This window comes from Taeniopygia guttata, chromosome 5 (genome assembly GCF_048771995.1).
Source record: "Taeniopygia guttata chromosome 5, bTaeGut7.mat, whole genome shotgun sequence".
In the NCBI taxonomy this organism is placed as follows: Eukaryota; Metazoa; Chordata; class Aves; order Passeriformes; family Estrildidae; genus Taeniopygia; species Taeniopygia guttata.
Window position 1 is genome coordinate 44,984,761 of NC_133030.1, and position 26,224 is coordinate 45,010,984.

At 39.7% G+C, this 26,224-nt stretch overlaps 1 protein-coding gene across 6 annotated transcripts in view; it reads right to left on the minus strand.

Moving 5' to 3' along the window:
• The window catches only part of STON2 (stonin 2), a 70,341-nt gene extending 49,574 nt beyond the window's left edge, over positions 1 to 20,767 (minus strand). The window contains exons 1-3 of one of the 6 annotated variants that reach the window (XM_030274783.4): positions 20,645 to 20,767; positions 5,311 to 5,519; positions 4,627 to 4,881 (exon numbers count right to left, since the gene is read on the minus strand). In XM_030274783.4, coding sequence (XP_030130643.4) covers positions 4,627 to 4,881; positions 5,311 to 5,398 — 343 coding nt within the window. In that variant the 5' untranslated portion in view covers positions 5,399 to 5,519; positions 20,645 to 20,767. Of the gene's footprint in view, positions 1 to 4,626; positions 4,882 to 5,310; positions 5,520 to 16,279; positions 16,435 to 19,001; positions 19,949 to 19,975; positions 20,529 to 20,620 lie in introns of those variants that run through there. The other 5 variants (XM_072930311.1, XM_030274787.4, XM_012574157.5 and 2 more) reach the window with 5 other exon arrangements.
• Between the last annotated feature and the right edge of the window lie 5,457 nt (positions 20,768 to 26,224).

Sequence of the window (26,224 nt, forward strand, 5' to 3'; positions counted from 1 at the left end):
TAAAACTTCAGCTGAAACTGCTTTGACAGACAGAGAACTTTATATGGACATAGAGGACAAACTGGAAAGCTGAGATCTGTATGTGGATCATTAACAGGAGCCAAATGTTTTTTTAAAAGTGTGCTTTATATCCTAGAAACTGTGGAATTATTTTATTAAAAAAAATCTTAGATTTCCAGTGTTTTTTTAAGTCAGTCACAGCAATATGAAAAAACAGGCTAATTTAGAAACATGTAAGATCTAATAACTCAAATACTGCCAACTAGTTTTGTGCTTTCCAAACTCAATTTTAATCTCAGAAGGCATCTGACTGGACTAGAGTTACCAAATACTTCTATGTAAGGGCAAATTAATTTTATTCCAGGTTAGTTGGGCCATCTTGCCTGGAGAAGAACAGAATTGTTTGCTTTTTTTCTAAAAAAAATCTTTTACTTTGGAAAACCAAAACCACAGGCAGCTTTTTCTGCAACAGATGTTCTTTAAATTCTTACTACAACCAACTTCTACCTGTGACTGTTCTAGGTTCCCCAACAGTAATTATTAAAACTAGCAAATAGGCATTTTACCTGTGCTGAGCCAAAAGACCATCTAGCAATCTCGAAAAGCAAGACAAGCAAAAGTAAACATCTACACATGTTTAAGATCTCTCTTCAGATGCTTCTGCTGCTGCTCTCCAAGATTTCTAGAAGTGCTGCAGCCAAATTCCTAAATGAGGCAGGGCTCTTTTGTAGAAATTTTGATTTCAGTCTCTAAAGCCAATAGTCAGAGTCACAGCCTTTCTGCTGTAGGAATTTCTCAGAAATCTGTTTATGTTGAAAGACCAGTGCCAGAACTATCCCTAAAATGCAAGTTCTGTAGCATGTGTTGGATATTGAAAATCAACTCATTGTTTCACAAAACAAAAAACTTTTCCTTCAACATGCATTTTACTTTTCTTGACATGTTTATTCTTAAAACAATGGATTTGTTTTTAACATGCAGATTTACCTTGAAGCATTAATTCCTCTTTGGTGTTTTGAGGACCTGTTCCTTGATCCCTACACTGTATTACAATAAACCATGTTAGCATCATTTCCTTTCTTATTACTTCAGATTTTTCCAATTTTAACATAGCATCACAATTTCTAGTGACAGGTGTAGTTCCAGCTGGTGGTCTTGTGCTGCAAATATTGCCTTTTTCAGAGAGAACAGCACAAAATAGTTAAGCTCAGATTTGCTGTTGGATAGCCTCTCAAGGGACATTGTAAGAGTCCAAGTAATTCGAGCCATTGAAAACCAGACAAAGCTCTTGGGAAGAAGTGGCGTGGCTGAGTTGGATGGGTGATGTAACAGATCTCGCCTTAGTCTAATTATGGTGACTAAGAATACCTCATTGAAATGAATTGTGCAGCTAACACTGGTAGAATATGAGACTGTGAGCTGGAGGCCCATTGTGTAGCAAATGCAAATGTTTTGTCACCTGCTGGCTGTGATCATTTACAGATTGTGTAGCATTTGTGACAGGAACATTTGGGTCAGCCTAAAAATCTCATTCTTCATTTTGGCAGTAACAGTTTTACTAGGCTGATAATAATCCTAACAAAAATCAAATTTCTTCTTTTCCCAGCAAAAGGAAAACAGAGAATGGGACACCACAATACCTAATTTCTGTGACTAAATATTTCTGTGGCTTCAGACAAGAGTTTTTGCTTCTTGAGGAGAAATCCACATGATTTGGCAGCTGTCAGTTAACTACACATAAACCCCAAATGAAGAAATATTTTGAAACAAACATTTTGCTTAGCATTTACTCTGCCTCAACCTGGTAGAAGGAAGATTTTACAAGAACGTCCTAAATACTTTTCACTGTGAGACTTACTATGGGTGCTTTTTGTTTCTGTACCTCAGATTTTGACCTTTCTTTTCATCGCCAAATTCTTTGCCTGTTTGTTCAGCCCTGTTTCTTGCCATCAATCCCCCAACTTCTGCTCCCCCAATAATGTCTTGATTTTTCCCAGAACAACAAGGGTCCAGCATCAGCCTTGGTTTTCTTTAAAATGTACTTCCTGTAGGATAACCATGACACTCTGTCTTTAAATTGCTATTTTTTTAGACTCTGAACACATTGGGAGAAATATTTTTTTCTTGGGGAAACCTGCACCAAAATACTGTAAGCCCTAATGTCAGAGCAAGACAGCATCTCTCTCCGAGGACCCACCCTCTTTGTGCTCATGGCACTCTGGAAATCCCACTTTGCAAGCCCTTTTCAATATGTGTTTCCAGCAGCCTGGCCATCAGCCTGGGTAATTATCTGGTCAGCTGAGCAGCTGCTCAAGCACAGACAGACAGACACGATTTCCTAACAGCGCTGGAGCCCTGACAGGAACGAGACCGGGGGCGCTGCGCCTCCAGGACATTGCTCCTCACAGCTGCCTGCACAGGAAACAGATTTCAAATGTGTCCATCCTTCTCACACCAATCCTTCTGTTTGTACTTAGCCTTTACACTCTTCTCTCCCCCCGGCTGGGTATTTGCTATTGTTCTTATGCAGAATGTTTGCTACTGGAAATGAATAATTGCTGTCACCAGGGCTTTCCACTGAGGGTGTCAGCATACACAGGTCCCCGGCTTTGCTGCCGCCCATAGAAAAAATCGTGATCTGCACAATAATGGAGAACAACTAGGCTGACGTTTATCCTACCTCTTGCTGTCAAATGCCTCTCAAAGTAAGGGGCCAGAAACAAAGAGCTGTCATTTCTGCTTCCCTTTAGAGGCTGTCAGCTGCACTGGTCTGGCCCTTTATCATACAGGGTCAAGAAAAGGAGTGGGACCAGCTCATATGTAAGGATTTTAAAATATCCTTAGGAAACACTTCCTTAGGGCTCCTATATAGTTCATGGAATAATAGCTTCCCATACAAGAATTACATGGAGTACATCCTGGTCTGACTGTTAGAGGAACCACTCTCCTCCATGAATCTCAGTCAGATGCCAAAGTTAGTGTGTAAATATCCTCCTTCAGTGACATGGATCACACAGGACAGGCCTCTACAGGGGCACAAAGAGTGTCTCCTTCTGCAAATGCTTTTGGAAAGTCTGCTCTACTCTCCTCATCTGGATGTCCTACAGACCAGTGTCCCCTGTGACTGGAAACACACACCAACAGGCAGTGCTTTTGCCAAGCACATACCTTAAGACTGGGCCACATCCTGCTAAGGGTAAGGCATCGAGTAATATACTACAAATTTTGTTTTATGGAAGTCTTTTTCTTATAATTAGCTTTATTAAGGTTGAACAAGGATTTTTATTTTTTGTTTAAGATGATGCATTTACAGGTTTTTCAGTTAACAAGGCTATAACAACACTAGGAAGGAAATACCAAGTCAGAGCAACCAGCGGCCCCATTTGAAAAAGTACGTGGCTGCATGAGCAAGCATAGGGATCACACAGCCATGAAACTAGAGAGAGAAGTAGACCACCTCAGTTTTACATATTTATACTTCATGGGTACTCTTCCTTCTCTCCACATCATAAGGATAAATAAGTATTTACAACTAAGAACCAACAAATAAATATAAAGAAGGTCAGAGAAATCTCTTTTAGCCTGAAGGTTGCCCTACTTCTGCACAAAGGTCTAACCACACTATCTCAAAAGTACTAGTCTGTAGCACCCATCAAAAGAGCAGATAGAAAAATCAGATGGGGCTTATCCAAAACCCAATCCAAAGCTGACAATCGAAGTTTTCTGACAGAAGTATTATTCATGTTACAGGGAATATCTGATGGACTCAGTGAGCAGAGGGAAGCTAAAACACTTTAAACTGCTTTAATAAATAGCAGTCATAAAGTGGAATTAATAAGAAAGAATCTCAGTTTAAACATGAAAAAGTAAACTATTATTTTCTTGGGCAATTACTCCACAAACTCCTGCAAGGAAGGACAGAAGTCTGTTCATGCAGAAAAGCTAGAAGCTCATATAGCCACATCAGTTACCATAAGCTGATGAGGCAAGGCAGAGGATTTGCATGCACATTTAAAGCACGTCAGAAAGAACTGCTATAGTTGAAGAAAAGTGCATGCAGTGCTGGAATGAAGGTAAATGTCTGTTGTCTTTGTAATTCTCCAGCTGCTAAATCACAGCATCAAAAGCCAGCAGGAAGTACTGATGAGCACTGGCACACTAGTTGCTGGTATCAATGAACTGCTGGCAAAAAGCACATGGGAACTAAGATCAGGTTAAAGGCTATGATCACAGAGGTGATCACCATTCTTTGGGCTCCAGATTACAGAGGCAAATATGGCTCAGACTTTTTCAGTGGCTTTTCTTATCTCTATGTAAGAAATGTCACGACTGAAAACACCGATGTGCTCTTTCTCCATGAATGCATTTTGGTAATCTTGTAGTCAAGAAACAGGTGAAATGAATCACAAAAGGCTTTCATTTTCTTTACAAAAAGAAAATATTTCTTGTTCAATCTTGAAAGATAATGTGAGTCCTTTTTGAAACTCGGATAACATTAATTGTGTTAAAATACTATACAAACTACTCAAACCTTTGAGAAGCCAAAGAGCAAGGCAAAAATCCTGCATGTTTTCATTGTACTTTGTTATCTTAGTGGAACAGACCTTCTCATTGCTTTTGCCTCACCTGTTTGTGGGTGGGTTGATGAAGCACTGGTCCATGGTGCATCTTCAAACTGAACCCAGGCACTGATGGATGATGACAGATCAGTGCTGGGAGACACATGGTTACCAAGCACAGCAGAATCCACCTTGGACTGCTCAGCTGCGTCCTCCAGCTCTGTGCAGAAAAGGTCTTGAAATTCTCCATTTGCATTGTGGTTCTCTTCTGAGGATGTGTCTGAGGAATTAAAACATTTCACTGGAGGAGCCTCAGTGCTACCTAAAATAGAGGTAACATAGAAAGATTTATAGGATTAACCATTATTTAATTGGTTTTTGTTGAAACATCTAAAATTTGCCATTAAATGTAGGACATTTTCCTTCTCCTAATTCAGTTTTTGGATTAACACTGGCAGTCTTGCACTTGATTTTAATAGGTGATATGTGCTCCATGGCTGGTTGGATACTGTCTTGAATTTTGAAGCACAGATCCAAAACCTGTAGTAGATCTACATTGCATCACATGAGGAGAGTCATTTGCCTTTTCAGCCCAAATTCTCCTATTACATAGGGGTAGCAGGAGACAATTAAATCTCTGCACAAACTGTTTCCATGTAGAAGGCAACCTCTCCCATGCTAGATATATGACAGTAGTTGGTCTAAATCAAACAAGAAAGTCTCACCAGTTCCAGAGAAAATCAGAGCTTACCTCGTGGGGGAACAGGGAGGAGCAGCTCATCAGTGAAGGACACCCACTCGGACTGGTGGGAGGCAATGACACTTGTCAGAGATGTCATATTCGCAGCAGGTCACTCATCTTCACTCGGGGATCAGAAGGAGGAGGAAGCAGAATTGGAGAGGTACAGTGAAGATGAGCCAATGGAGGGAAACACCTCCTTTCCCCTTTCTTTTCAACAGCTGTTAAAACAAGAAAATAGATTATGTCTTTTAGAAAATCAAATGGGAGGAACTCTGCCACCATTCTATAAAATAGAATGTTAAAGCAATTTATGTACCACACTCACAGTACTGTCAAAGCACTACCACCTTTGAGATAGTAATGTCACCTGTGTCTAGAGGAGGGTTACACTTGAGCAACTCCTTCACATAAAGCAACTGAGGGTCTTGAGACACCTTCATGTTAAAACAGTCCATCCCCAAACCCAACGTTTTAGTCCTTACTTAAGGAGCCATGCCTCTCGTAATGCCAGCAAGAGCAGATGAGGAGATTCTCCCAGGTTTAGCAAATTTTGATTATGATGTAACTTAATACCCACTCCAAGCTGTCAACATGTCTTTGTCCACCTTGCTGCTTACAATGTCAATCTCTCTCCAGAGCAAGCAATAAATTGCACATTTCATTATCAATAACATTTATGTAGCTGATTCTGGAATGAGGATGAGTGGACAACGACTTATCATGGTCTGGGTATAGAGGGCTGCCCTCTCATCTAGCTGCACTTTCCACTCTGCTGCTTGACTGGAACTTCACATTTTAATTTTAAAAACCATCTTAGACCTTGTCTAAGGTTGTCAGCTTGCTCTGGTTCTTCACTAGTAACTGGGAGGGTCAGGTCCAGGCAGAGAAATACTCTCTGACAAGAACCCATGGCCACCTCAGTTTTGCAAACCACTTCAAAACTCTCAGAAGACTCTTCCTGAGGAAATATGCTAATTCTGTCCCCAATTATCTCAAGCATTGAAGCTCTTGTTACCATGGTATTGAAGTACTTGAAAATACTGAAACTCAGACTTATTTGAAAGAGCTTTAAGCAGCATTTCTTGGCCTCCTGTCTCTCAACTAACTAAAGGGTTTTTCAGGGTGAAACTTTATGTTAGTTTACAAGAACAGATACTTCACTGAGACTTCTCTTTACTCCATATTAACAAAATTTGGGCCTAAAAAGCAGACTGCATATTTACAAGCATTCAAAAAGCAGAATGCATATTTAAATGCATTCAATCTTTAAGTATTCCTGAAGGAGACAGATCATCAAATAGCTTCCAACATTATTATTCTCCCCAAGGCCACAAAGTCCTTTGTTAGCTGAAAGCAGATCAGCAAACCAAGAAAGAGATGAAAATTTCAAAAGTTTGGAAGTCACAAACCTGCCTGACAACGAGAGAGAATTTGTGTCTGAAAATTAATCTTTTTGAGCAGAATAGAATGCAAAATGTACAATTTCCTACAAACTTAAAAAAGGATTCCAAGAGATAATCCTGAATGTGAAGTGCAATCTGCCGTAAGTCTGATCCCATTGCCATAGACTTTCCAGAGCCTATGGCCCCCTAACCAGTCACCCTGCATATCTTACCCTTGTTACACAACCAATTCCCTCCTGCAGATGGAACAGCAGCACTTGAGCCCTTTTTCCTCCACTGCCATGGCAGGACCCCTGTCTCCATGCAGTGTGGGCAGGTACACCTGCCTGCCCTGGATAATATCTATTTTGGGTGCTGTTAATAGAAACTACAAAGCTAAACATAGAAGCAAGCTAAGAGGAAAAATAAAATCAGATGTTTAGGGTCATTTGGAAGTCATATGAGGGAAGGAGAGGATGACCTTGGTGTCTTGTTTTCCTCATGTGACCAATTAAACTGTTTGTTTTGGGGTTGTTTAAATATCTGTAACTAAGTTTTCTTTTCCCAGACAACTGGATACTGATCTGCCCTTTCTCCTGGAAGAGTCCTGACAGAAGCATGAAGTGGCAGGAAATGAAAAAAGAAAACAGTTTAGCCTGCCCTTGATGCACAGAGACTACAGTAGAGCTCATTTTAAAATTAATTTTTTTCTTTGCAATTTCAAGGGGAAGAAAGATATGAAAGGAGGTAAGAAAATGGACTATTTCAGCAGTACAGATACATGGGAGAATGATACCATTATTTTAAGATGGGTTTCCTCTAGTACGTTACTGCCCTGTGACAAACATAATTCTTAAAATCCACGTAGTACCAGACAACAAAACTAGCACTTTAAAATGGAGAGTTAGCATTACAAGCCCAGAAAAGCATTAGAATACTGTACATTGAGGGTTACACAACTTTTCCATGACTGGAATTTTCTAGAGACTTCCCAGTTTGGTAAATAAAAAAGATTATGTTGACTTATCAGTGTTATCATGCCCTTTAGACAAGCAGCCTGAAAGAGAAGAAAGGCAGTCTGAGTAGCTAATAACTTCAAAGATATTCAGAATAGAGACATTTTGAGGATGCATATGTTAAGTTTTAAAAAAAGAAGAAAAAGATAGAATTTTGCATTCTTTCAACATTCACAAAAGATCCTGAATCCCACCCCTTGACCTAAATGCCTGTACAGAATTATGAATCATCTATAGCTAACACCTGTGCAGACTATGTGGAAAAAATACTTCATCCACAAAATTTCACCTCTCATTCAGTCTCCAAAATCCTCCTTTGAGAAAAACCTAAGCCTATCCCACTGTGAACTGATGAGCCTCAGCCAGCACACCAGTGCCACTGGGCATTCAGTTAACACAACGATGCTGCAATCTGCAGAACTACTACAGAGGTAAATCTCTCCAGAAGAACCTTTTGGATTGTGGGTAAACCTGAATCCTCTCTGTACTAAAGCAGTCAGGACCATTATTTAAACACTGCAGTGAGTACTCTGCAAGTGAATTTCAGAGTGTTCCTTCCTGTTCTTCAGACTTCTCAAACATCTCTGGCTATTCGTAGAGCAGTGAATTTTGGAGCCTACTAGAATAAGAACAAACGGATCCTCTAAACTCCAAGTGAGCTACAATTAAAGCAAAAGTTTATGCTGCACAGCCCAAACAAGAGCAGATGGAAACACATTTCTTGGAACAAGATATGACCAGGCCAGACCAGCAATTTTTTTCTCTCTACATGAACAGGATTGTTTAGATTGTTACTTCTGGATTTGTGTTATTATGTTCACTAAGGTTTTGGTGCTGAACTGGTTAAAATAAGGAAAGCTAATTTAGCAGATTTTTGGTAAAAAATAATGTTAATCAGAAGTCTGTTTGTTCCTATTATTACACAGTAAATGCAATGTTTTACCTACTTACTCCAGTGATCCTTACCATCAATTCCAAGGCAGTGATTTGACCATGAGGCAAAAAAGCTCTCTATGAAGCTGAAATTTCTGTGTCCTGAAATTTTCAGGTGTCCACTTTTCACATTACAGTTTCACAGTGGTGCATGTAAATCTGACTGACAAGTAGGTGACAATTATTTCCAGTTCTCCAGAAAGTAGAGATCATAGAGCTGGAAAAAAACTCCTTGTTTCTTTAGTCTTCCCAGTGTTTTGATAAAAACACATTATACAAGCCCTTTTGAAAACTGATGAAGGTTCATTCTAACATGAAAAAAATGCTTTGATAACTAGAAACCTCTCATTTCAAAACTATGTAAATTCACAGACTACAGCCATTCCTTCTTGTGATGTGATTACACATCTGTTCTTTTGTACAACTCCACTCTAGCAACAGATGAAAAGGAATATCATTGTCCTTCTCCCTTTATCTTGCTAAACCAAAACCACGTATCTGAGCAGGACACACATAATTATCCACAAGTCTGACACCCAGCACCTTGTACAGTGAGCCCTCACTTTATGTGAGTACAAGCACCAACAGTACTAATGTTGATATGTAGAAATGTTTGTGGCACTACTGAGGCTTAGAAGTACCAAAAGTAACTGTAATGGATTTCAGAAGTATCTGTAATTGCCTGGTGTTTTTGTAAACATAACATTCAAAGTATTTAATTACTCATGTGTTTGGACAGCAAACTCAAACAGTTTTTCCGTAGATTTCAACTCTGCTTAGAAGAAACAGCTTAGCACAATTAATAATTTTAAGCACTAAGCAATTTCTCCTATTGCTTCAAGTTACATCCATATGATGCAGGCTGCAGTTGGCTGAGTAACTACTACCCAGAGTTACTAGGTTACAGTTATATGGGAAAACGGGAGAAAAAAGTCAGAATTAAAATACTGAGAATGAAATTCACTTGTTTGCTTTCTTGTTTTCCAAATATATCAACAGCAAGCTTGTGCTAAGTGCATAGACTCCATTGCCTTACATGGCAACATTATTGAAAAAATCTTGTAATCCATACAGTGATTCTGTTTTTCTTGCTTATACATTCCCTTACAATCTCAGGAACTGAAACATTAACTGGTTACAGTGGTTTGCATTTGGTTTTGTAGGAGACCACTGTGGGAAAACAACAAGACAAGCTGTTAAATTCCACTTAGAAGAGAAAAGAAACTAAGCCAAAGGGACAATAAGAAAAGGAAAGACTGACCAGGGCTTTTCTTGTGACAAACAAACTTCACTCCCACCAGGAAAACCTCAAGGAAAAATAAGAAATTTTATCTTGACCATGTGTTTGGCAAACCTGTACAGATGAAACTATTCTGGTAGCACGAGCTCAGGAATGATTGCTGCCTTGGGCAAATTTCCAAGTGAGAGAGAGCTCACGGCTCTTCCTCTCAGCTTGGCCTGTAAATAAACACTGACCATCAGCACAGCATGATCTGAATAATAAATAAGCTTTAAATTGGAACTGTTCTCCAGCATCAAAAACAAGTCCCAAGTACTTCAAGGTGCAACAGCATAAACAAAACACAGTGCTAAACAACAGAAAAAACCCCAAACCAATGAACTTGAGAAACCTAATGAAATAAAGGAAGTGAATTTGAATATCATTCTTATTGAAAAAAATCATTTTACCAACCTCCGCTTAAATGCCTGAGGTTAGGTTACCTTATGAATGAGCTAGATGATGACAGGAATAAAGTTATATTTGGTTGATTATTGTATTCATAATACGGACAATATTTTCTCCACGTATACAGCTCTACCAGTTTGTAAATTGCCCTGGTAAAAATTCTATTTTAGATCTTAGATCAGTTTTACTTACTCTGATACATGCTTTTATATGAGCTCTGTGACTTCAGCTGTATCTTACAAAACCCAGTCACTACCTGGTGCACATAACACTCACACAAAAGCAGAACAAACAAAAACTCACAATATGAAAGGAAGAATAAGGATCCAAAGGGAGACAAATGGACATGCCTTATGGAACTCCTGCAGCCTCTCTGGGAGAAAGGATGGCTTTTCCCATTATGGATCACACCTAAGTGAATGCTATCAAGAGCCTTGGCAGTGCTGTGTTGTTACATTGTGCTCATGGGCATTCTGTTTCCCCTTCCCCGGGACCCTGTGACTCTGATCAAGATAACCCGGGACCTTCCTTTCTGCCCCAACGGGGTTGGCGGAGAGCCAGGAAAGCCCACCCTGTCCAAAGTCTATATAGACCCCTGACATTTCCTGTTCGTCCTCTTTTGCCCCGCTCTCCCCCAAGGACATCACAGAATAAAGAGAGCTGAACCAACTTATCTCGGGGTAAAAGCCTCTTTTGGAAATATTTGCCATCTCCTGTTATTCCTCCCCTCAAAGCCTCAGATCGCTGGGCTAGCCTGATAATTTAGGGGGCTGAGAAGGGAGAAAACATCAGTGTCTGCAGAGCCAGACCAAGTCCCCATTGTGCCATTACAAGGTAGGTCATTGGTGCTGTCTCCTGGTGATTGGAGACAGAGATGGAGTGAGGTACTGAAGGTGATTAGAGCTATCTGGCACACTGAATGACAGAAAACCAGCCTAGGGATCTGCCTGAGCCCAGGACCCACCCCAGCCACACTAATGACCATTCTCAATTATTCCAAGAGATACAAAGTGATCTGCCTAAATCCACACTGCAAGTCCATGGCAGAAGCAGTGTTAAAGCTGAGGTGACCTGGAATGACTTTATTTTCTCCAGCACAACCAGCACACAAAAAAAGCATATGCCACAAACACATATCCCAACTTTCCTGGAAGTTCACAATTCACTGACAGTATGAGAGGAGAGTCTGCACAGGATGCACTGGTAAGAAAGTCATAAGCATCTCCCCCAGGAATATTTGCATCAAGGCTCCTATCTGGAAGGTCAATAGCTGCTGTTTTCTCTGCACCAAATCTATCTGCCATAGAAGCTCCTCTGTTTTCCACAGAGAGACAAGAGACACCTAAACTGCTCTCCTGCAGGCAATACCAGCATATTTAGGCAGTTCAGAAGGCAATAATGTCTCTCCTGCCAAGACCATGCCTCAGAAATACTTCATGGATTCTCAATGTCTCACAATGAGAGATAGAGATTCAAAGTCTGATGCTGGAGATAAATTGCACAACCTCCTCTATTACTTGCATTCCTAAAAGCTTGAGAAATGTAGAAAAACATTGTAGAAGACAAGCCGTGCAAAACAAAATAGGAATTTTAAAGTGTTTATTTTTACTATTAGAAGTAATATACAGCAGGCAAAAACCAAGGGAGGACGTGAGACAAAATGTTTGACAGTGATAGTTCACATCACCAGTCACAGGAAAACAGAAGTTCTGCATCTCAGGCCTTTCAGTATAGCTCACTCTGGGTACATGATTCATTCAAAGTGTAACTGAAGCCATGTAGTTGCGTGGGAACTTGAAGGACAACTTCCCAAACTGCCAACCTTTCAACTCAAACTAGAATCTGAGGCAACAATCAGTCAAGTGCTTCTCTTACCATATCGAGCAACAGTGCAATTAGACTGGGACAAGATCACAGGAAAGAGGCAATGTGTCAATTTTGTTTAGCAGAACATTTGCATCACTAAAATCTGGCATCCCCCCCTCCCCCCGTCAATATTTTACAAATAGGAGAAAAAACAGAAAAAAAAAAACTACTAATTTAAGATTTTTTTTTCCCCCAAAGACTAGAATAGTTCAGGTTTTACTTTGTTCAGCAAAATTCTGTTGGCAATCATAGTAGGCAACAGGAAATGTAAATGCAGTAAGGGAGGAGAGGTTGCTAACATCCCCTTGGGAGAGGGTGGGTGCAGGGTCCTTACTACTCTTCCTTGTTTTCTCAAGGCCTCCACAGGGCAGAAGTCCAAAGCAGCACCCAGACCCCAGACTTCAACACCTCCCCAGTATGTGTGTCACAGATTCTTCTCTGCTTCAGGATGGTGAATTTGGAGTGGTCACAACTATTGCACAACACAATAGTATAAAATTGATACCCCAATCCACAGTATGTGGAGAGAACTGTGTTTAAGAATTTATTTCTTTCAAACATCAAAAAGCAAGTCATACCAGTAACATGTGTCTCAAAAGAAAACTCCCACTGAATGACCTGGTTTGCACATCTGATAATGATGTTTTCATATGTTCTTATTTAAATTCTGCACAGACAAGCTAGCCAGATGTATTTCATTTAACAAACCCTACAAAAGCTCCTGTACATTATTCCATTTACCAAACCCTACAAAAGCTCCTGTACTGTTGTGTCGATTATAAAAGTGGTTTTTCAAGTTATCTCACTAACACAAAATGCACAATGTTCTACAATTAATCACTGTAGAACCAACTATGCCATCACAGCCTGACATCAGTGAAGACAGCCATCAAGAAGTGAACACAGATCATAAAATCCTATCTACCTGTCCTTCTTCTGTACTGGGACTAATGACAAAAGAAAAAGGGATGGGAGTAAGCCATCATAAGCTTACTGGAATATCATGCTGGATGATAAACACTCTTTTAGAAAACACACAACCTGGCTTGTATGAAATGCCGACCTGTTGTGACAGATATTCACTTTCCAGCCCTGCTCGTATGCATTGCAACAAATTACTGCATTTCAAGTACTCACTGTACAACTCAAAAACTGATCCAGCTTCCATCAGTATCTTTCAGTGTTTCACTTTCACACATGAAAGGGCTTTATTTTCTGATTACAAATAAGCTAAATGCTAGAACATGAGTAAAAACACCTTCAGTGAAGATGGTGGGTACAATTATTTGGCATCAATCAGTATCAGTTAAACTCTCATTTTGACTAAGACAGCCAGGGAAGAGGAAAAAAGAAACCCCAAACAAAAAAAAAAATCTCCAAGAAAGAAAGAAGTCAAGCCCTCAAACACTAGCCACATTCAAGACAAGGGAGGAACTGAATTCTGTAGAGAGATGCTTCACTGGAGGCTGTATGGCTACAGAGAGGATGGGCATTGATCAGGCTGAGCTGTGAGTATGCACAGAATGGGAGAACAGATTCAGAGTAAGAGAAAAACACAGAATCCAACTGTGAAAGCATCAGGAAGACAAGGACTATTGAGGAAGTAATGCAGCCCTGAATGAAAGCAAAGAAGATTTCTTGTGCTGAATGTTGGCTCAAAAGGGTGCTTAGGAGCACTGTGAGAGAAAGTCATCTTCTGTTCAAGCCTTCTCTGTATATCCATGTAGCTAACAACTATTTACATAAAAATAATTTTTCTGTAATTGTATTTCTATGTGACATTTTTTATAACTTCTAATCTGTATCAGCAGCACCCTTCCAATGAAGAGTTTAAAAAGGAATTTTTGTTATAAAGGAGATCCTTCTTTATTGTTATAGATAAAGGCAACATTAAAATGTGAAGTTGTCTCCCAGTTTAAGGAAACCCTACTTGATTATTTAAAGCCAGACAAAATCCAGTGCTCTAGAGGTGACAGAACAAGGAACAAGTTTGCCCTAGCAGAAAATTCTTTTGATGATCCAACCAGTCTTTCCTCATTTCCAGTGTCTGAAGAGTCAAATGCAACTTAATGTGATGCCAGGACACTGCAATCCTCCAGGGCAACCCACAAATATCATGTTTGTTGTCACTCTATTTTAGACAGCCTAAATATAGGCCCATTAGACATGATGGTTCTATTCCTTTAGCATAGCTACTCTTGTTTCAAGAGAATAAAAAAACAGCCGTAGGGAAAAAAAAAAAAAAAAAAAAAAAAAACCCAAAAAAACTTGTGCAAAGATTGAATTTAAGTACCCAGTATTTTACATAATATTACCAAAAATATAACTGAAGTAGAAAAAAAGTTCCTGGCAAGTCAAGTTCATACACAATACAAAAGAGTATGTTTGCATTAGTACTGTTTAATGCATTTGTGCCTAATTGTATTTGTTTAATTGTCAAAACATAAGAATGCACAGTATACTAGCATGATGTAGAACAGAGGGTATGAAAAAATCCTTCACTTTTGGTTGTTTGGTTTTATTGAGGTTTTGGGCTGTTTTGTTTTTACTAACACACACTAATAAGTGGTACTCTATGGTAGCACCCTGATGATAGTGCCTGTGAGACAGCAGGCTACCTTGTGCATTCCCAAAGAGGAATCCAAGACACGCCAAGGTGAGATCTTTGAAGTGATGCAGAGCTACATGGTGTGAGTGATGCAGGCCCCTCTTGCACATGGAGGCAGGAAGGCACTCGTATTTTATTATACTCAGTATGTTGCTGAGGAAGCTCCAACAGGGAGACAATGCAAGTCTGATACCAACTGCAGGAAGAAAGACTGGTTGCACCTCATGCTAGAGGACATTGAATAATTAATACCAATGTTATTGCATGGCTTCCGTGAGATCATCTTTTAATGATCAGCTCCAAGCACATTCACATCAATAGTCTGGACTAGATACAGGCAGAATTAGCAAACTTTTCTAGGAAAAAAAGAGTTGAATGCTGGTGTTCAAGCTCTGAGCCTGCATCTAGTGTGGTAAACTAATATAGCTGCCCCCATTCACAGAGACTGGACAATTCAATTGCAGAGGTCAGAGATGTGTAATTTAGGAGAGGAAAGCCCAGATCTGCCAAATCTATTCTACCTCAGTCTTATCCTCTTCAGTGACACTTGAGATTTTGGCTGTGAATGCCCCCAAAGTAATCCATGCACCTATCAACTGAGATCTCATTCCTCATGCTAAACTCATGTACTGGATAATTTAGGATAAATCTGGGAGTGTGCACCTGATGTTTCCACCATGTATAATTTTTCTATACAGAATATAAGTTGTAGCCAGGTAAATACTTGAGCTGTGGTGAACTTGAAACAACCTAGCAAGGACCAGAGAGAAAGGAGCATTTCTGTTGGCAAGTTTTTGTCATTAGGAGCAGCTGGCAACTAAACAGCAACTAATCATTAAACTTCATGGGCCAAATTCTTCCTTACAGCTATTCAACTGAAACTGCTCCATTAGAAAATAAACAGGCCTTGTGCTGCGGAGCTTGACCAGCTCTAATTTCAGTTTTGCAGCTAGTAGTACTTTTCTCTCCAAAAATGCTTAGTAGATTTTTTTCATGCATTTCCATCACCCACACAACTACAAAACTACCATGAAGTTCTGCAAAATAGTACCTTCTGTTCACCAGAGCCTCTGATTCAGATAGCAAAATTACTGTATCGTATAGCTACCCCCTATTTCAAAAGTAAATTGAAGATAATAATTTCATTTCATTTCACAGCTGGCAAACCCAAGAGCCCACAGAGAGAACTGGTTTCTATAAATATTCATGTCTCTAAATGCCAACTAAAACTTGGCCTAAAAGAGCATAATGAATTAAGGAACAGCTCAGCAAAAAGACATCCTTTCTATCTAGTTCACCAGCAGGTCTGCTGGCCCTTGGACCAGGAGTTCCACTTTGACTCTCAGCTCTGGAGCACACTGTCTGCTCTTTGAATATCAGCATAGCTTTTAACTACCAAAGCACCTCTGTAGAATCCTGAAGCACACTGGTCAGTTCTGCCCTCTGTTTCAAGCAGGAGTTGTGCTGAGACATTTAGTTCAGTTACCTTGAGAAAGCAAGATGAATCATATCTCCTTTAACTCCACACACCCAGCAGGCATCTGAGACAGTCACCTGATGCTCTGCTTATAGTCAGTACAAGGAGCACAATATCTCCAGAGGGTCCTTTGCCTGATCTATTTTCAAATGAGGTGAATCCCCCTGCAAGAAGAGTATAGCAACTAACTTAGACTTGCATGTCATTTTCACATCTAAGGGTGTAAACTTCAAGGAAGTCTTATACACATTGCTAAACATTTCACTGCAGCTGACTGACAAATCTTTATATATCACTGCTGTAAAATATTTTCAGTGTAATGGGAAATACTTCCTGTCAAAAAAGCACCCGAAATCTGAAGGATTTTCGGGGTTGATCAGAGTAAAAACTCTTTAATTTTATGGTTTCCCTTCAGAAATTGTATCTCTATAGAACTGATGTATAAGAAAGCTATACATTCCAATAACCTACTTAAGGTTATTTTCTATTTAAAAAGCACACTGTTTGTTTCTATGTTTCTCTAAGGAACACATTGTTCTGGCATTGATGTCTGCTATTAACTCTTTTAGCATTGTTCTACAATGTTTATTCTTTTTCTTGTATTTTTTCTTCTGTCAATATATAATAATGATAATGCTAAATTTGAAAATGGGTTGCCAAGTTGGTCAAGAGATTATATCCTAAATTTACACTAGCAAACAGCATAAAACCTTACCAGTAGGAGCTGAGTGGTAGAGTGAAATACTTAGTATTAAGGGCACAACTTTCACAGTACCTTTCTTGTGGTTTTTACTTACAATTATCTCCAAAATGATCCTGCAGACTGACTTTGCATTAGCACTCGGAGTACATTAAATGAGCTCCTCCTTCTGCTCAGTTTTATCCCAAACAGAATCAGTTGATGTGCATCTTTTTTAGATGTAGAGATGCAGGACATTCATTTTAAAAGTGCATTCCTGCTCAAAATAATGTGCTCACGTATTTTAATCTATAGTTTTTTTCAGAAAAGAAATCTGGAACACTGATGTATGTTCCTTGGTATTGCCATAGGACTGCATCTTCTAAATTTTTTCAATCACAGTTTCTGAAATTTTACTCCCCTTTCAGTTTAGAAAAAAATAGGATGTTCCACACCATTCACCTTATTTGAACATTTAAAAGACAGTGAAAATTGATGGCAGAAGTCAATAGGGGGATACATAATCCCTTCCTAGGAAGCAGTCTCACCCACATAGACACCTGTAGATGGATTTCTGGCCCTGTTTAAGATCCTGGTAAACCTTTCACCACCTACAAGGAGCAAAGATTTAATCCCTGAAGTTTCCAGATATACAAGCTGAGTTGTAAAGCTTCTAATTTCCTAGGTCTCAAATTCTTGTGGTCATAATTACAGCTATAGTCTTGAAGACAGCACATGCCTATACCCAGCACATACAATGACAGGCATTCCTTCCTTGAGGTTAACCACTTGTGAAGTTATTACATCCATTAGTAGATTTCACAGTCCTGTAAGAAAACATCTGTGATTATGGACTCCAAAGAAATGCACTAAGACATCTGAGGACAAAATAATCTGGTTTTGCAGTTGAATACCTTCTTTTTTTTTCTTTTTTTCTTTTTTTTTGTAATGCAACTAATAGCTCAGACAAATTAGCCAAGAATTGCCTTTTGAAGGTTGTCCTTTCCTAGATGACCTGTGGAGTGAGTTTAAGTGATTGTCTTAGATAAACACAAATTTTAGATGGCAAAGATAATGTTAGAAGACTGCCACCACCACAAGAATCCTTCTAGTTCTATAGCTTAGTTCCTAATATCTTTTTGGTTTTCCAGCTTCCAAAGAGAAAGCCGATGGTGTTAATAGAACTTCAAAACTGGTTCTGTGAGCTTACTGCACAAAGCCTCAGTGCAATACCTGGGTTAAAGGCTGCATGAAGAAAGGGTACTACCAGGAGCCAAGTGTCAGAGCAGGAGAATCTACAAGCCATGACCTTACAGCTGATGCCACCTTGGAAACTGTCTCATTGACTGGAAAAGTCACTGCTTCAGGGGCAACAGAAGCCTTACAGAGCAAAACATCTTGAGAGGTTTGTAACACACTTAGATACCACTTCTCATCTTCGCTTGCTGATGCCAGACTTGAGATAGCTGAAAATTACCCACTCTATAAACATGATGTATTTAGCCCACTCACAGTATGGTTTTAACCCACACACAGTCTGGGTTTCTCAACCAGGGAACTGTACCAGCTGCTAGTTCTTAACAAGATAGGTGGCAAGGCAGCACAAACAAGGACTCAACATGGGGAATTGGCCACTACTGAGATGTAGCTGTCAGCTTTTTACCTTGCATCCCTTGGACTGTAATCTAAACCAACCACACAGAGTATTAATTATGCCACTGATGTAGTGAGGGATACAAGGAACTCAAGGAAAACTATGCAGCTAAAGACCAACGTATGCTGTTCTGTCCTTAATGATAATGGACGGCACAAATTATGAGAATATACAACTAGTCAGAACTGAGATACACTGCATCATGTGAGAGAAAAAAATATCTGACTCTTTTCTCTTACTGCAAAGTTTAATGGTCATGCTCCTGATGACACTGATATTTTAAAAATAATTTAAAAGCCAAAACTATAAAAGAGCAGAGATCGCTAAAGTTGCCAGCTGTAATCCTATATATAAGGAAACCTGTATGTTAGCTCTGCTAGGCAGTTGCTATTACTCACTTTGTACTTCAAAGCATCATAGGAATACAATGAAAAGCCATTAATAATATATAGAAAAGGTCAAAGATTTACCTGAAAAAAAAAAAAAAAGGATGACATTACAAAGTAATTCATAGTGAACATTGCTTTAAATTATAATCAATCAAATCTGAAAATTCCCAGAGAAGAGACAACCTAGGCATTAGGAAACTAAGTATTTAGCAAAGTCCAATGTGTTGCATAATCCCACATAATGCATCTCATAGAGATGTGGGAAACCGCTCTTTAAGCTTTCTGGTGGTAACACAAACTTTATTAAAATAAGCCTGTCTATCTGGACAATATTAAGGCGAAGTCCAGATCTCACTTTTCTGTGTAATGCAAGGTATGTTTTCATCACCCTGACAGAGAAAAGAAAAAACAAAATCAGTCACATGCCAGAATTAGCGAACACTATCATTTTCCAAGCAACCTGTAGCCTGAAATTTACTTGTCCAGACTAGTAATTTGCAAAATACACGTTTCACAGAAGACAAGAATGATTCATATCTAATTCACAAGTAAAGAAATGCCAATGTTTGCCAAATTTTTTGCCTTGACAATACCAAAAGTGCCCTCAAACCACTACTGCAAAATTATCCTAAGGGTATTTCCCAGCAAAAGGCACAACTAAAGTATGAGAAGACAGGAGCTACAATCTAGTCATCACCCAATCTAGTCAAGCAGTTGAGCATTTTTAAAACTTTTTTGTCTCTAGAAACCTTAAGTCTCAAAAAGATTAAGCCATGGGAATGAAAAACTCAGAAAAGTTGAGGCTGATTACAACAAATTAATCCACAAAACAATTAAGAAAACTCAAAAGAGATGCAGCACAGGAAGAATACTTAACACATGCACTAAACAAATGGGCAGAGAAAAGGCTGTCTGATCGTATATCAACACAAAAATCCACTTTGCGAAACATGCAATTTGAGCATTTTAAACCTACAACTTACACAGCGCATTCAAACGCGACGACTGAAAGATGAGCGAGCGATTTTTGTTTGCCTTGCAACATCTGAAGCGCAGAAAAGCGTTTCAAAAGCAGTACAATTCAGCGGAGCCGAGCAAGAAAAAAACCCAAACCATGAGTAATTCCACAGAGCAGCTGAGGGGTAGGTGGATACGAGCAGCTTCCCCGCGCTGCTGCTAATGAGCATTAACCCCTCCGCAGCTCAGAGCCGCCCGCGGGCGCACAGCCGCACATGCCGAGGGGTGCTGGGCTGCCCCAACACGTCCGCGGGCCCTGGGGGAGGCTGCGGGCACCGAGGGGAACGGGTCCCACTCGGTACACAGGGTCCCGGCCGGGGAAAGGGCCGGAGCGAGGAGGGAACCTCGGGCTCCGCAGGCACCGAGGGGCAGGCGGCGGCCGCAGCTCCTCCAGCAGGGCCACCTGCCTTCACTTCAGGGCTCCCCGGCCGCGGTTCCTGGTGTGCCCCGAGCCGCGGCCCCCCTTTCCCCGAGGCTCCGAAGGCAGAGCACGGGGCGCCCCCTCCTCTCCGCGGGCCACGGCCGGCCGGCCCCGCGCACCCCACACCTACGGCCGGCCCCGCGCACACACCTACGGGCACCCCTACGGCCAGCCCCGCGCAAACACCTACCGCCGGCCCCGCGCACACACCTACGGCCGGCCCCGCTGCTCCGCGGGCGCTGCGGCCGCGCTCCCGGCGCGATCGCCTCCGGCCGGCCCGGCCCGGCCCGCCCGCGCCGCCGCCATTGGGCGCTCCCCGGCCGCGAAGGCGCCGCATTGGCCGGGCCCGCCCGCCCCGCCCCGCGCGGAGCCGCCCCCGGACCCACTGCCCCACCCCGGGCCCCGCTGCCCCCCCGGCCGGTCCCGCACGCCCGGCACTGATCCCGTCCCATTTTCTTAGGGCCCGCTTCTAAGTACGATTCAAAGACAACGGACTTTGCCGTCTCTGTTCACCCACGGGCAAAAATAAATAGCAATGTACAAATAACAATCGATAATGCAAACAAAATATCCCTCCGTTCGGGGTTATTCAACAGGCGTGCTTAAATACAGCGCTGTTTATTTGTAACTGGTGAGTTCGTGTACACATCTTTAACACCAATTAACAGGCACCTCACTTCTTTTGTTCGGTCCTGATGAATTTTGTGGATTATGGATTAAGGAGGTATAAATTAATAGAATGTCTATGAACCAAATTGTGCTTAAGCTGTTAAACTGTAAGAGTATTACAAACCTAATAAAATAAATTGCATGGTAATAGTAATCTTATTTCTGCCTTTAAATAGTTCAGAGAGCAATTTGCATATGAAAATGTCTTTATGGTGAAATTAACTTCTAATCCCAGTACATTTCCAACGCTCCAGCTGAAAGGAAGCTTATGCAAAATGAATATGTACATCATTAGCTCAAACATGAGTACAGATGTGTACATCTACAGCCATTAGCAGACTCAGAGAATGCCTCTGGAGAGCTGAGGGAGTAGCAAGTCACCAAAGAGCCTCCTAGAAAATTCAACCTTGCAAGCTGAGAAATGTTATTGACCATTTGCAATAAACATGATAATAAAAGCCTTAATTAGTAATGAGGACTGTCTGTAAAAAGGAAAACAAAAAGAAGGTTGCAGTTTTATTCTTCTCTGGGTGAACTAAGAGTTTTAAAAAGTGCAAAACCACTGGGAAATCTCAAATGCAAAGCGCAAGATAACCATGTAATTACAACTGATGTTACACTCAGCAGCTTAGCATGTCTGGCTCACCCGACTGTTTCCAAGGGCCTTTCAAAGGGGGTCCTGCTGCAGAGCAGTGTGGGGACAAACATTACAGAGAACACTCGAACAAGCGGGGGACATCGCGTGTCCCAAAGCACCGACACGAGTGCCAGCTAGAGGTGGCTGCGGGAAAAGAGCACGCAACTCCCTCATTCCCCAAACTTGCTGATTCTGTCTTACCCAGCAGTAGAAGATGTTGATTGCCCAGACAAAGCCAGTCACATGGAAGATGTTTAGTTGAATTATCTCCCCATGGGCCCAAATGGGTTTAGTCTGGCTGTCAGACTCGTTTACACGTGTACAGGGTAAATTCAACAAGGATGTGGATAGTTCTACTCAGGTAAAACTGGTGTCTTTGTTTCTTCTCAGGATTGTTTTATGAGCCAAACGAACTACAGATTAGTTTTCCAATGGTTTCCTTTTATCTTCCCCATCTTTAATAAACCCAGGATCCAGAATTACATTATTGACCTCTGGTGTACTGTACTATGAAAGATCCTGGCTAGAAAGAGACTTGAAGGACATCAATCCTTCCCTGGTATTAGTCAAGTTCTGAACCCCATTTCTTTTTTTACTTTTTCCTCTTCTTTGTTTTCTGAAGAAAAGTAAAAGCTACTACATAGTAACTTTTCACAACAGTATTTGAACTTACAGTCACAAAGGCTTGTGACAGCTACAAATGCTGTCACAGTGCAACAGCTGCAGTGGCTGCTGTATCTCTCATTGTTAAAGCACAAAGCATGAAATGTCATCAATCAGGTTGCAAGGACCAGAAATATATTTTCCATCTTTGCTCTCTTTTCACTCCAGAACATATTTACTTACAGCCTTTAGATCAGCCCTTAAGAGCTGAGGAAAGGGATGTTTCCTCATTTAAGATATCATTAAAGGAAAAGGGCTTGCATAGAATATATTGCTTTTTAAGCACTTCTCCTCTTCTATGCAGATTACCAGGCTTAAATTTGCTCTAGGATCAATTACATTTTCTGATATTAGGTAAATTGAAGTTCCTGTATTAAACATCCTTTTAAAAAGGAGTGGGACAGAGTTGGGGTAAGAGCAAAAACATGTTACAACATTTGATTCTCGTACATTATTTATTCCATCCAAATTACAACATCCTTACCACAACATCACACAACTCTGTTTACTATTGCTATTCTGTTTGGACTTGCAAGAAATTTTTGCTTTATATTTCTGAAGTTCTTTTACTAGTAAGATCTGGAATGGAAGGAGTAGCAGGTAACATACCTGATAGAGGTTCTTATATTTTCCTGAGTTTTCTCAGAATCAAAACCACAGAAAACACTTTTGGTCAGCCCTGCAGTGGTCAGGCAGTTGAACTTGATGGTCATTACAGGTCCTTTTTTGACTTGATGGCCATTACAGGTCCACTGAAATATTCTATTACATCAGAACATCAAACCCAAAATTATTCTATTTAAATAAGTATATTTAATTTCTGGTTGAACATTTTTGTTCCTACTACTGAAAGAGAAGTTAGAATATACTTGGGCATTTATCACCACCAAAGTAAAGACATAAGGGGAAATAAAAAATGTTAAAAAAAAAATCAAACCTACTCCAGAGAGTCCGATTTGCCTACTTGAAATAGTTTGGATTTGAAGAATAAAGATTATATTCTTCCATTTTCTAGAATATGACAATATTAACACTAAAAATATAGCATTCTATTATTGATATTCTGACTGATGTAGAAGATGTATTTATGATACGACTTTACTGGGTTAGAGCATGTGAAATCATAACTATAAACACATGTACTGAGTAACTAAAAGCTAGAATGATCCCAATTCTAATTTATTTTGAATATACACATAACCTGACTTTTTCTTCTTTCAACTTGACAGCTAGAGTTTTTAATATTAATATTTAATTATAAAGGTATTAATAATTCATTATATCCTGGAAAATGATGCTATTTTATTCCAATACAAAACCATGATTCTCATGCAAGCTTTACTGCAAATCTAATTAAATTTGTCAGTTAACAGAATTCAATATATTTCATCATATTAAATGAGGCAGTGTGACTTAACCCTTAGTTGTATACCAACAGAGGCTCCACTCAGAAGTGTACAGAAGCACTTTGAGATTTTCTTTACCTTTTCTTTTCTGTACCTTCCACAGTTAAGTCTGTACTTCATATTTCTTTATACTGTATAACAAAGTAGTCTCACAGGAGTGCTACTGCTCAGCCAGTGAGCTGATATTGACACACAGAGCAGTAAAAGAAAAAAAAAATGTGTGGTGCCAAAAGATTGTTTGCTTAGCTCCCTTACCTCAGACCGTGTGCACACACCTGTGTGGTCTTTGCTCCAGCTACCACAGCCCAGTCTGGAAGATCACATCCTTCAGGAGAGATTTAACTGCACACCTCAGTAATGGCAAGATTAGATTTAAACAAATATTGCTGGGACAAATGCACTATTTCCAGCATGGCAGACCATCACCTTCACCTCCCCTTCACATGCAGTATTTTTCCCACAGAAGGGCATTTCTCAATGACCAGACACCTTCGTTTTGCCATATAGCAGCAAACCAAATTACCAGTATCTGCAGAGCTTGTTCTGCTGCAATCTGAGCAACTGAAGAGTTTGTAGAATAGCAGTGCCAGGAGTGCAGTGGCTAGTGGAGAAATTTGGAAGCATCAAATTCTCAATATAAGCATAGAGAGAGCTAAAGGCTTATCAAACATACTCATTTTATGTATTTTGAAAACTTTCTTTTCTGTAGCTGCAAGAAAGTCTTTATGATTTGGCATTTAGAAATCCCAAGGAGACAGTGGAAATTAATATTTTATTCCCTGTGTTTAAATAACGAAGAGTATTTTAAAATGACAGAGAATACCGTTTGTTCTAGCACCTTTCACAATGCCAAATGGGATTAATGAGACACTAGATCTGAAATCTTAAAGGGGGTTTATTTTTAGTTCACTTTTCTATTAATTTTAGTAGTATTTACCATAGAGTTTTTCAGTAGTCAGCCAAAGGATTATTTGCACACTGTTTACTCTAAACATGAGCTTTATGATGCTGAACTAGTACCACCAGAAACATTTAGAAGTATTTTGTATCAATCTTCCTTTTGGACCTGAACGAAGAATGACAATGTACTGAAGAGGAAACTCTTTGGGGCTTGTAAACACAAACATAATAATTAGGCCAATATTTTCAATTACATGTGCAAAACACCTGAAGTATTTCTTGTGTCTCTATGGTGCTATTCACTGAATATGAAAGATAGGGTAGGCAAACAGTTAATATACAATGTTCAGTTTGTTAGTTGAGAGATTACATAAATGAAGAAATCCTTCTTTCTTGCCCTATTTTGATAAGTTCCTACTTACTTGCACCCTTTGCCTTCCAAAAAAAAAAAAAAAAAAAAAAATCAGACTCCTAGTAGGGAACTCAGTAAGTTGTTAGTTTAGCAGAGAGGCAGGAAAAGCCAACACAGCTGTGTGCAGTGAGATCACCACATTTATCTCACTGGGGCTGAAATCTCTTACTAGAGTCACCTCCCTTCTGTGCAATGTTTCCCAGATTTCAATAACCAAGTCAAACACAGAATAATTTGTAAAAAATACAAACTATTTAGTTATTCAATTACAGCTGAACATTAACATAACACTGGATTCCAGAAGAAAATGTATACGTATTTTGGTGTGGCTATTCTTCCTAATGGACTTCTTAAATACAACCTGGAAAGAATTAACTCAAGTCCTACTGATCTCACTGCTCCAGTAATGAAGACCACAAAATCACTTTGGAAAACTCACCAACATGTAGACTGTCAGGCCTTTAAATTCAAAGCTGGATGATTGTTCAAGAAGTATCTTTTTTATAATGCAAAGTTATAACTCTTAAACTGAACATTCCACATATTTCTTCAGTAATTTTAACATCAGCTATAATAATAATAATAATGACTTTAAAGTTAATGAAGTGTGTTTGACATCACTTGATGTATCATTTTTTAATACTTGCAGTGCAAATTGGCTTTTCCTTTAAAATTGCTGTTGACCAGACCTGGGAAATTTTCCAAATAGTAGCAGTGATAACAATAATAATAAAAAATTGTTTAAAAGCACCTAAAATGCCATTAATTAATAGAATTTCAGTATATAGCAAAGTCTGGAGCCTAACAAACATTAAAGTAAGATTGGTCAGAAACAAATAAGATATTTTTCATTTAGTTTTCAAGCTATTTAGATAGCTCAAATAATTGCACCAAATGATCTCAGTGAAAAATAATTAAAAAATTTTCTTCATCACCTATTTTAGTGGGAAAGATTTTGTCCTCTAAGAGAATATGGATTAAACCTTGCAAAAGAGGCCACTCTCCTGGAAGCTGTGTACATAATATTCCAAACAATGTTGGAAGACTGTTTGGCACATTTTAGAATGATTTACACATTAAAAAAAAATTTAATAGTCATGGGAAGGT